The sequence below is a fragment of the Tachypleus tridentatus genome, chromosome 2 (genome assembly GCF_004210375.1).
Source record: "Tachypleus tridentatus isolate NWPU-2018 chromosome 2, ASM421037v1, whole genome shotgun sequence".
NCBI lineage: Eukaryota > Metazoa > Arthropoda > Merostomata > Xiphosura > Limulidae > Tachypleus > Tachypleus tridentatus.
Genome location: NC_134826.1, coordinates 68,193,879 through 68,206,877, shown reverse-complemented (window position 1 = coordinate 68,206,877; position 12,999 = coordinate 68,193,879). Strand labels below are relative to the sequence as shown.

At 32.9% G+C, this 12,999-nt stretch overlaps 1 protein-coding gene across 1 annotated transcript; it reads right to left on the bottom strand.

The window, feature by feature from the left end:
- Positions 1–469: 469 nt before the first annotated feature.
- Positions 470–12,655, bottom strand: LOC143244117 (sodium-dependent organic anion transporter-like). Its single transcript, XM_076488228.1, has 6 exons — positions 10,596–12,655; positions 9,983–10,188; positions 6,342–6,546; positions 2,027–2,287; positions 878–995; positions 470–777 (listed from the first exon to the last, which is right to left on the bottom strand). The coding sequence occupies exons 1-6, from the start codon at positions 10,779–10,781 to the stop codon at positions 704–706; spliced, it is 1,050 nt and encodes a 349-aa protein (XP_076344343.1). The 5' UTR covers positions 10,782–12,655; the 3' UTR covers positions 470–703.
- Between the last annotated feature and the right edge of the window lie 344 nt (positions 12,656–12,999).

Genomic DNA, 12,999 nt, shown 5'->3' with positions numbered 1-12,999 from the left:
TTTACTCAACAAAAGTTAACATCTCTACTTCCAACAATCTAATCATTAAGTTGTCATGCGTCAATTCCAAAGTTCACTGAAACCAATTATTGAGGCTCTGGTCTGTCAGTACAGTGACTTGGACTAACCAGTATGATACTATGAAATAGAGTAACATAAACTGTGAAAAACATTTGATCTTAAAACTTTTAAAAAAAGTTGCATTATGTATACACATCACAACTGGCTTGAAGATATAATACTACACTGGACCTGAAGATATAATGCTTGAATCATTTTGATTTTTTACATGTCATTTTTTGTTGATTTTGTCTAAGTTTAGTTTACTTATATTATTTACACAATTCTCCGTTCACAATGGTTACGTGTTTCTTTATTTTTCTCTAAGTTAACACGGAATAGCATAACAAGTAATTTATACAACCACTGATTACATTTTATTAAAACTAGTTTATTCCAGTATAGATAAACAACAAATCTACAAAAAGTAAGAAAATAGGATAAAAATATATTAATACAATTGAATTATATTTCTATACAACTTAAATAGTCTGAGTCTAATGATTTTTTATAGAAAAAAATTTAAAGATAATCTTGCAACTGGAAATTAGCCTTAACAATATGATTCTTAAAAAGAAAACGACAAAAACTCCATGTCCTCTCCAAACAAATCGTATTGAAAGGAGATAACAACCAATCATTCCTAAGGTTTAGATACCATTAGCATTGATTCGCTCATTTCATTTGGAGATTCATTTTGTTCTATTCCAAATGTCGCTGTAAAAGTAAGAAATCAAAATATTAGAAAACAAAAAACAAAAACACGAGATTAATTTCTTATGTTCCTGATGTTAATTAGAAAATGATTTTTCCATACCTTTTCCCAGGTGATCTTGACACCTTTTATTTATTTTGAAATAGACACAGAGAAGAAAACATATTCCTAATTGACTGAATCCAAACAGCATCGGAAAGGGCGTTAAATTTCTTTGAGCCTACAAAAGAAAGACAAACCTGAAATGCAAGCCATTGCACTACAAATCATTGCATATATTTCAGCAGAAATGTTTGGTATTTAAGCCATATATCTTCATTTCTTTTCTTGTGGCTTTTTACTTCTGTGTATCTACTCTATTTTCCATAAAAATTAGTGATATTTATATAAAATATACCAAAAGTTCCTCATACATGTTTTATTATTTACTTTACTAATGATAAAATTAGTTTAGATTATTGTTTTCAAGCAGCCCTTGCGAATTACAGTAAATGAAGGTTTCTTACAGTTTCTTATCAAAAATTATTTTTATTTCGCTAATTTTCAATATAGTCCGTGCTCCTATTGATAAAGTTTACCTGCAATTTCTTATTAGAAATTTTTATTTCTATGTTTTTATAGTTCTGTTATAAATAGTCACTTTTGATATCCTCTTTCCGGAATATTCTATACTTCTATTTATAAAATCATTTTTACGACTCGGGTAACTCGTGTGTTCATCGCTTGTAGCCATGTTCACATTTTATTTTTAGAATAACTATTATTTTTGCGCTAATATAGTAACATACTAAAACTGATTGAATCACGTCTATTTATAATTTAATTTTTGATGTATATATTTTGGAAAGCCTCTCCTTTATTACTATTCCCGAATATTTTAGGACTAATTTGATTAAACGTGGAGCGCTCTCTAGTTAAAATCGAAATTAGGGCATAAAAAATGTAACTTGAGATGTCATTATTAGTAGCTTATTTACTTTTACTTTTAGAATATTTCGCATTTTTCGTTATTAACAGGCATATTTTTATATTTCGAATAGCTTGCGTATTTATTAACACTGACATTCACTACTTATATGTAGAAAACTCGTATTTTAAATTATTGATTGCTATAATTATTTTCCTATGTATAACACATCTTGTATTTTTTATTATTAATAGTAATATTTTTTTTCTAGGATCTCACCCATATTTTTATTATTAAGACGTGTATTTGTTTCTTTTGTTTTTACTGAAAACCTTGGCTCTTACCTCAAACGGAAATGACAAGGAGAGAATTGTAAACGCAGTACCGACATTCTGAATTCCACATTCCAGGGCTATTGTTCGTCTCGCGGAAGGTGCCATGCGAAACAGAAAAGCTGCAGTGTATCCTATAATTAGGCCTAACGTAGACAATAAAACAGCAGAAATACCTAACTTCCACGATATACTGTCAAGTATACCTGGAAAAATTATCTGATCCATAATTACAACGGCTACAACAAAAATAAATCCGAAAATACTTCCAATCTGAAAAAAATGAAAAAAAAAATAAATGCCATGTTATTAAACTAGTAATATATTGTAGTATCTGTTTAAACCATAATACGAAAAGTTAAAAATACATTTTTTTTATCTTTTCTGCGTAGAAATTGTCCACATGTTTTTCATTTGGTTTAGAAAAATGAAGTTAAAATCTCCGAAATAATTATAAAAATAATAAATTAATGAAAAACCTAACAATGTACAGTATATGTTACATTAAAAGTATTTCGAAACTTAAAATCAATAGATGGCAATCTCAGTATAATTAAAAGTAGCGATAATGTGTGTATTAGGCCTACATTTATATCGTTTAACATTTTATAGATAATGTGATGCCACCCAAAGTCTATCGCTTCTGATACACTCAAGTGGTGTGTTTTCAAATTGAGAATGTTTCTTGAACTTAAAGGCACTGTAGAACAAAGGAATCTAGATCAACACGAAGTATCAGGACCATCTTGAAAGAGATAGAGAACAAATAGTAATCAATTTGTAGTAACCAAAATGCGGCGTATTGTATCAAGTAATAATCCACAAACATCAGTGGCAGTTGCCATTCGCGCGACCCAATCAACAGTCTAGTAGGATATCTGCGTGGCAAGTGATATCTACACATGCTAATTCCATGACGTATCAGTTTAATTGTCCTATACCTTGGGCAGATGAAGAACGGAACAAGTATATTAATGCTATTTCATACAAACACATAGTGTTCCAGACGCTAGATGCAGTGCCTGTGGACTTTTGTACAATCAAACTGTTGAAAAGAGTGCTAGGAAACTGTCGTCCTTCTGCATTAAGTTAATTACTGAAAACCTGCAGGAAGGAGTGGTGTGATTTAGACAAGACATTTTTCACAATGACACTACACTGTATAGCTCTTGTCAACATTTAACGAAGTGGAGAGACCCCAAATTAATTTTAATAAAACTTACCCAAACTATGTAATAGTATCGTCCAATAGGAATCATAACAATAAAAGCGACTCTGTGGTCTTGTTTCAGTATAGGTTTCTATAATATTTACACAATTTACAAACAACACAATACTGACTAATTATACTGCATTAGAAATCCTGAAACAACATGGTCGAACTTTTCTTTTACCAGGAATAAAAAATAAATAACGTTCAACCAGGACAAAACCAGTAAAACTAGTGTGCATGTCAGTACTTTAATTTTTATTCAATTTTCAAATACTTTGGTCTCGTTCATTCTACTTTGATTGATATTAAATGAAAAAACAACTATAAAAGGAATTGATAATGTTGATGTATCATCGTTTTTCATATTTAACAGTGAGAATAGTAGGACTAGGGAACACAAGTATAGATTTTAGCATGGTAGGAGTCATCTTCAGCTGAGAAAGTTTCATTTCTCTAACAGGATGGTTGGCTTTGGAATGATTGCTTTCAAATATTGTAGACACAGTAAATTTAAATGAGTTTATGAAAAACCTTGATAAGTATATGAATGATAAGGGCTAACTTTAAGGGGTTTTTTTAAGATTATTTATTTAATAGTTTTAGTTTATCTTAGAGAATGGGACTGCCCAGATGGACCAGTAAGTCCCTTGTTATCCCTAAACATTATGTTATATTAACTATAAAGATATCACGCCTTACGTGTGATATACTGGAAGACCGGTATTTTTTTACTTTAATATAATACATTTTTCATAAAATAAAACGTTTTTTTGATAAATTAAAAATTGACAAGCTTTTATTTTATGTGTGTGAACTTTACAGGTTCTGTCTTATGGATTATTTGGAACTTGAAAGTAATCCTCTAAACCAAACGTGTGAAATTACTAACATGACGTTTTTGGACAACATGAGACCTATCGGTCCATCTCGGCTGTTTCACACGCACTAAACTAAATTAATTTAAAAAATAGACTTAAAGCCAGCCCTTATCATTCGTATACCTACCATTCTTTTTCTTAAACTTAGTTAAATTTACTACGTTTACAACATCCAAAATCAACCATTCCAAAGGCCAACCACTCTGTGAGAAAAATAAACTTGTCTTAGCTGAAGATGACTCCTACCTTGCCAAAATCTACACTTGTGTCCTATAGTCCTACTCTTCTCACTGTTAAATACGAAAAATGATGATACATTAATGCTCGATTTCCTTTATAATCTTAAACACCTCAAACAGACCAACCTTAATTCTTCTTTTTTAAAAGAAAACAATATGGCAATCCCTCCATTCAAAGTATCATCCTAGTAACCCTTGTCTGAACTACTTCCAATAATTAAATGTCCTTTTCAAAGTAAAAAGCCCAAGACTAAACACAATATTCCAAATTTGGCCTAGTCATTGAAATTATAACCTCTTTAGACTTGTATTCAATATTTCTGTAAATACAACCTAAAATCCTATTTACTCTACTACTAGCAACAGCACACTGCTTGAATAGCTTTAGAAATTAGTCAACCATTACACCAATGTCCTTATCCTTTATGGTACTATTAAGGTTATCCCCATCCAAATTATATTAATAAATCAAATTATGATGACCCACATGCAATATGTTACATTTATTATAATTAAAACTCATTGTCATGTATTTTCCCAACTAACTAAATTTTCTAAATTCTATTGTAAGGCAGCAACATTTTCCTTACAGCCAGCAACACCCAAGACCTTACTATCACCTGTAAATTAAAGTAATTGATGTCAATCAAAAAGACCACAGGTCCTAATACTGAGCTCTGCGTTACTCCACTTGTAACAATTAATCCAGTTTGACTGAATTTATTTATAACAACCTTCTGCTTTCTTCCATCCAGCTACTCATCTATCCAATTAGTTAACTATAGGGATAAGTTTCTTTACAAGTGTTTAATGTGGCACCTGGTCAAATGATTTCTGAAAATGCGGATACGCCAAATCTACACCCTAATCCTCATCTACATAAGCAGTAACCTTTTCAAAGAATATCAAGAGATTTTCCTTCAGCGAAACCATGTTGACTATCCAATAAAGTTCTAAACGTTGTTAACATGACTTTGCAATAGTATTTTAACAGACTTTTAAAACTTTTCCAACAACTGATGTAAGACTAATAGATCTACAGTTATACATTGCCAACTTCCAATCCTCTAGTACTTGCCTACTATTTAAGAACTGTCTAAAAACAGAAGTGAGTGGCTCACGTATCCAATCTTTAACTTCCTTCACAAGCGTGTAGGAAATATTGTCTGGCCCAGGAGCCTCATCATTCTTTAATCTTTCCAATTTTTTTCTCAACCAGCTTAGAACTAATGTAGTAATTTTGTTTGATCTTATTCACATTATTCAAGATATTGAACACTGTTTAAACCTTCATTAGTAAAAACCAAATAAAAAAACTTTCTTTTTGTAATTTGAAACCAAATATCATTATTCCTTATCCAAATGCAGCAAAATATTGCACCTTATTAATAGAGCAAAAATCACTTGCACTCAGATGATTTCCAGTTTCTACCCTCTCGATCATTTCTATATTATAAATTAGCAATAAATCTAAAATAACATTGGTTTCTACCAATTCCTTGACTAATTAGTGAAGAAAGCCATCCTGAATAGTTTCCAAAAACCTTTCTCTCTCTCATGATGTGACTCTAGCATTGACTGTTGTCTGAAATTGAATAAGTTGGGTTTAGGTTTTGATTTTCAAATGGATATTTTTGTTACTACTTTGTGTTGTAAGTCGATATAAAAACAATGTGAAGCTAGAACATAATTGTGGTAAATTGTTCCAACTGGTGTTTAATATTCTTTTCTCTTTTAAGATGCTTGTAGTTCAGACACTGCAGAGATGAAAAGTTCACAATATATACGTTAGAAAATTATCAGAAGGAAGTATCAGCTAAAATATTGTAGGTTCAACTGTAGAGATTTGTATCCTTTGATTGAATGTTTTGTTGGAAGCACGATTTGTGTCTCCTTGGAATTATTTAACTTTATCTTTATAAATTTTATATTAAACTTCCTTACAAACAAATAAAAATTATGTTTAGTTAGTTGACAATAAGTAATTGTGGTTTTACCTTACTACAAATACTTGCCGCACGAGAGAGTTTACGTTTCACAAGTAAACCACCAAATACAGGTAGAGTAATTGATACGATGGACAAAGCTATGTTACTGAACGGGATGACTAGATCTCCTGTGTCAAGCGCGAAACTGTAAACCCACAATGTGAAAGGCATCATTCCAAGGGCTATTACAGTTGAACAGGAAGTCATTGTTACACTGTAAAACACATATAAATGCCACAGTTAAGAATGTTCGTAGAAATGATGTAATCTTTGTAGCACACAAAGTTACACAAGGGCTATTTAAAGCAACTAATAAACTGTACCGGTAACTCTTGGGCTTCCAAGATCACTCTTACAACTCACGACAAATGTGAGAGTAATATTACAGCAACTGGACGTGAACCGCTATCTCTTCCCTCCTTAAAAAAACAACAAAAAAACATCAAAGATTGCAGGGATTTATTTTTTAAAGGAATGAAATTATGACAAACTGGGGTGTCAGCATCCCCCTTTACCCGCTCGTGGTAGTTCATTACTTAGAATTATAACAAATTTACAACCTAATTACAGAGAATGAACATACATTGTTTTAATGCGATGTTTACGTCATAAGATGGAAAAGAAATAGTCGGAAGGCTCGGTGGCAGAGAAGAGAGAAAGGCAACAGATTATAAACAACAGATATTTCAATAAACAGAGTGTGTTTTAAGTTTGTTTTGAAGCTAAACATTCGTTTCATAGAGACATTGTTAAATATGCGGAGCATGTTACAGTATGACAGATGTCTTACAGAATATGTTTTCTCTGTTCTACTGCAATAGTTAAAAAATGGAGTTTACAGAATTTCATTACTTGTTTGTTCGTTATATGTATTGTGTAAGTGACTTGTGTGTGGGCGAGGGTAAATTTAAAGAGTCTTTAAGCTAATTTAAGAACTGTTGTATTGAAGTTGCAACTTACATTTTTTTATTATATTAGACATATCGAAGGTGGGTTGGCACCCATACTCCGCTAGAGAGCATATAAAGGCTAATATATTTTAGTGATAGTTCATGGTTCACAACTTTTTTCTTTGTTCATTGAAGGATACATGAATGTTTCTGATATGTTCAGCCGGTATGAGAGGACTATCAAAGGTTATCGCTAGGGTAGCCGAGGGGCATAATTTTATTTCAGTATTATTTCATTTTGAACGTTTATTAAGACTTCGTCGAAACACAATTCCTATTGTTTTAATTGGACTAAATTATTTCACCAATTTACTGTAGTGTCAAGATAATTCTGCACTCTGTTAGCCGCTATTCGAAGGTTCCGCGAAACGCTCCAAACAGCAATATCGTGTGTATATTGTGAAAACTAAAATGTACAATAAATATATCCAGTAAGGGAATGTTTTTAACTTAATGTGGAGGAGAGGTGAGAGCTACGAGGATGTTAAATGGTTTGATTCGGTTAACTGAAGATATACATCATTAAGAAAGTTAGATAACTGTTTGAATTAATGTTATAGAAGCGATATCCAACGGCAACGTGACATACATAGCCGAAAATATTCTTTAAATTGAGGAATACGGCAAAGGTTCGGTTTTGTTATTAAATAATTTGTGAATAAATTCAGTTAACCTGTTAAAGTGGTCTAGTGTTTGTCTATCTTTAGTCTGATTAGATGATCTTCTGTTTGTATCCCTTCATTCTGGTTAAACGGTCTTCTGTTTGTCTACCTTCAGTCTGATTATATGGCCTACTTTTTATCTACCTGCAGTCTGATTAGATGGTATACTGTTTGTCTACCTTTAGTCTGGTTAGATTATCTACTGTTTATCTACTCTTACGGTTACTTGTTTGGTATCAGTTTCTATTCTCACAGTAGAAGTGTAGTCCGTTTGATATAATGAATTCAAGTAATTTATTTAAGTAGCTTAATAGACTGGTCGGTCTGAAAATATCAGGGTGAGATGTATTTGAAGTTGTTTTAGGGACTGTTTTAAAACCTAAATAAACAAATATATATATATGATGAAAGAAATAGCTTCAAAACTGTTATCATATTAATTACATTAGTTGTTAACAAGCGATTAAAATCAGGACTGTAAAACAGTAGTGAATTTAATATAAGATAAGCTTTAAAAATATTTTATAAAGTCCATTGTAATTTCCAGTCGTACCCTTAAAGTCATAACGAATAATTTATTTGGTAATAGCACCAAAAATGTTACGGATATCTCATCTATCAGACAAAATCCAAACGCAGATAAAAAATAGACTAGTCACCAATCATGGAAAATCAATTAAGGATGCGGCTGGTTAGTTGTAGTTAAGCAAAAAGCTACATAAAGAGCTATCTGTGCTGTGCCTACTATGGTATCGAAACTCGGTTCCTAGTGTTGTAAGTTCGTAGACATACCGCTCTGTTACTGGAGGGAGGGACTAAGGATGTTAGAGTGAGTACTTATGCCCATAACGTCTCAACTCCTACTGTCTTTTTATATCAAATAATAAAATACTATTGTCCATAATTCGATAACAACTAGGGTAGTTTTTCCCCTTATTGGCTCAGGTCTAAGTCTGACAGCTTATAACATTAAAAGTTTGGTTTCGATACCCAGCAGAACACTGACAGCTTATTATGTAGCTGTGTGCTTAACAAAAAAACAACTACAAGGAAATAACTTCAGCGGAGTTTAAACCCTTATCATTATTATCAGAGTCCTCAGTGTGCTTTTCAAGCTTCTCCATTACTCCTAAATACATATCTCTATAGCTACTGCAAGTGGGTCCACACTCTATAAACTCCTTTGGAACAACCGCCCATGGTACAGAGTACGTGATCAAAGTTTAAACCCGCTAGTTTTTGACTGGGGTAAGAACTAACATCCAAACATAACACCCATAGTGTCTCGAGTGGTATCTGAAACGCAAAATCCTATTCCAGATTCGAGTTAATCAACCGATTAAGCATGATTAGGTGGTTAGGGCGCTCGACTCGCGTTATAATGTAACGATCAATCCCACTATCTGTTGATAAAAGAGTAGTATAAGAATTGGCAGTGAGTGCTGATGACTAGTTGCCTTTTCTCTAACCTTGCAGGGACGGCTAGCACAGATAAATAAATAAATAAAGAAATAAATGTTTGCGTATAAATACGAAAGGTATAACAATTTAGTTCAGTTTCAGACTATTTTGGGGAAAAAGAAGACATTATGAATTTATTAATTTGTTTTGCAACTTTAATACCATTATTCAACTCACGTGGTTCCTTCTAGAACTTAGCAATAATGATTTTATTCATGAGGTTACCAACAATAGTTTAATAAAAATATTTCAATAATAACACTGTTTAGTTAAATTCGTGCATGATACTTACGTAATGAAGGTAACCCGTAAAAGTTGTACAGGTGAGAAACCCTCTAATCTCATGCAGTTGAGCGGAAAATAATGCTATATTTAACATACGTTACCAATTAGTGGCTCTTATATATAAAAGATAATTTTTAAAGAAAAACTAAATTGTAAGTTGCTTAGAATTTTAGTCTTTTGTCTTTGTTATTTACCACAGAATCGTTCATTTCGTTGTTTGTCAGCCTTCAAGAAATTAAAATACTTGGTTGATCAGAGATATTTAGGGGACTTTCTCGAATTTAAACCCTACCTGAGTGCTAAATCCCCCTCACAGAAGAATGTAAATACATTAGACACAACACCTCCTGGACAGCAAGAAACAACCAACATTGCAATAGCATTTTCAGCAGGAAGCTTCAGGATGTTAATTAATCCATAAGCCACCAAGGGTAGAAGAAGAAACTGGCAACTCATTCCTATAAAGACGCCAAATGGACGCTTCAGACACGTCCAAATCTGAAACAATGTGCATGCAAATACATCAGAACTCTCGCAAGTATGGATACATTTAGTTAAATTAAATTAACCGAGATACAAACACTAAGGTTATGATCTGTATACTTATGCAATAAGAAGTAGAAACGATAAAAATAATCAAATTAAGCCCACCCCGAAGACCTTGTAAAATGTTTAAATAAAATATTTTATTTGGGGTGGACTTGTAACTATCGCAACACTACAGATCACCATAGCAGCATATGTTGGTAACAAGATTAAATACTGATGGTAACCATGATAACACTGAGCCACAAAAAAAAACTTACACTGTCCAGTATAATGTATAGCATTATAGCACAAACCTAATATGTTTAATTTAACTGCTTAAAAACACGTAGAGAAAAAACAAAACAAAAAACACTAACCTCAGATAGTGTTATTCCACATCCCATGGCAAACATGATAACAACGAGAATAAACACAGTTAAACCATCGCGGATATTTTTCAAAGATTGGTTTCTATTTTCTAAAAAGACATCTTTTGTAGATGATTCGTTCCAAGAGTTATTGGACAATGTGAAATTAATGGTGCTATTATGTGGAAGCTCCATTCTACAGTAACTAATTATGATGAAGTATGTAACATCTGTTGATACATGTGATATAAAACTTCAGCCTGTACGTGTGGCATGTGACATAACCCAATACCAGAACACCTTGTACTGTCACGTGACTTAAATAATTTTGTGAACGTTTATGTGCTTGAAATTTTCTTGAATATGAATATTTTGTTTAGGCACTCATTTGGTACGTTTTATTGCATTTAAAAACTATTACAGAGTTAAAACTTCGTGAACAATTAACATCACGTTCCTTAAATCTACAGAGAAACGAAAAATTACATATATATCTTAGCACAGTTACATATATCCTAGTTTTATTATACGTGTTGGCATGGCATGCACAGGTGGGTTAAGGCGCTTGACTCGTAATCTGAGGGTCGCGGGTTCGAATCCCCGTCACACCAAACATGTTCGCCCTTTCAGCCGTGGGAGCGTTATAATGTTTGGTCAATCTCACTCTTCGTTGGTAAGAGTAGCCCAAGAATTGATGGTGGGTGATGATACTAGCTGCCTTCCCTCTAGTCTTACACTACTAAATTAGGGACGGCTAGTGCAGATAGTCCTCATGCAGCTGTGCTCGAAATAAAAAACAAACAAACATTATACGTGTTATTGCTGTTTGAAGAACGTTCAAATCATTGTTTTTAGACACTGGTTTTTCACTACATCGATGTTTCTAGACACGTGGATCCTCATGACGAATGTGAAATCTTTGCTTATATTTACATAGTTTATCCCGAATAAAGCTACATCATTATTTCTAAATACGTGTTTTTTAGAACACTAAATTATTGTTTCGAACCATAACGAAAAGTGGCAGCGTTGAAAGGCTGTAACTGGTTACTTACTGTAGTAGTTTTTTTTACAAAATAAAACAGGAAGTTAACGTTTTGTAACACATGAGAATGAAATTTGATACGAACGTAAAAAGGATTGCGCTAAAAAATATGGCTTATGGAATCGAATGTTGCCTGTAGAGCACCATTGGAATCACGTTAACATAAGACATGAGTTCTCTGAAGTTTTCTGATATATTTGAAAATATGGGAATTATCTTTAAATGTGGAAGCCATCATTGTAATCCGTAGCCGGTCCTGATAAAGTCTTTACTTCCGGTGTCCACATGGTCACAAACCATTGTTTTAAATCCTCTTTTCACCCTGCATTATTTAACTGGTTACAAAAATTATTCTGGCTTGTTATGTTGCTGCTCTCGAGTAGGAACTATTTTTAAAAATTATTTTCAAAGCTTTCATAAACAGGCAGTTGTAAGTTTCAATTATCACGTCAGACAGAGAAGCACTGTAGTCATGATTGGAACGTCTGCTTTATAACAGATAACTTTCACTGTCATTATAAACTGTGTAAACAATATGTGACATGGATGAACCTCTTGAGTAAATGAAATTTTGATGAAACATGTTTCTTTCCAAGTTTGTACCATCAAATGGAAACCCCGTTGTTGAAAGTATCTGTCATTATTATTTACTGTACCAACCGCAACCTTGAACCGGTAATGTTGCTAGTCCTTCTATCTTGAGATATAACATCTCACAGAATAACTTATATTCTTTCACACCACGTATATCACTTCTACTTGTAGTTTCTTTAACCTTTTATTTTGGGAATAAAAAAAAAAAGGGAAACGTTACGTCAAACAGTCATCCCTCATTTAAAATGTTTAACTGAAAGATGAACAAGCATATAACAGTTCGATGTTCCTCTCTAAACGTCAGGTAAGGACAGTTAGTGATCAAAATTAAACAAATCTGTTTTTATCACTTAAGAAGAAAAATATATATTAATCCAGATACTTTTTAACTACTTCGTGAAATCCGGTGATACCATCCATGGTTTGTTTTGAATTTCGCGCAAAGCTACACGAGGGTTATCTGCACTAGCTGTCCTTAATTTTGCAGTGGAAGAGTAGAGGGAAGGCAGCTAGTCATTACTACCCACCGCCAACTCTTGGGCTACTCTTTTACGAACGAATAGTGAGGTTGACCGAAACATTATAACGTCCCCACGGCTGAAAGGGCGAGCATGTTTTGTGCGAAAGGGAATCGAACCCACAACTCTCGAATTATTAGTCGAGTGCCTTATCCACCTGGCCATACTGGGCCAAGTTTAAACATACAGAGGAACGTAGATAAAAAAGAAGAAATTTAGGTTGGATTTTTTTTTAATTCTACTCATTTCTACATTT

Coding starts and splice junctions, on each gene's coding strand:
- LOC143244117 (XM_076488228.1), bottom strand. CDS start 10,781: ATGGAGCTTCCACATAATAGCACCATTAATTTCACATTGTCCAATAAC. Junction 6,547..9,982: donor GAGGGGGATTTAGCACTCAG/GTAGGGTTTAAA, acceptor TGTGTTTTACAG/TGTAACAATGACTTCCTGTT. Junction 2,288..6,341: donor CGGCAAGTATTTGTAGTAAG/GTAAAACCACAA, acceptor CATTTTTTTCAG/ATTGGAAGTATTTTCGGATT.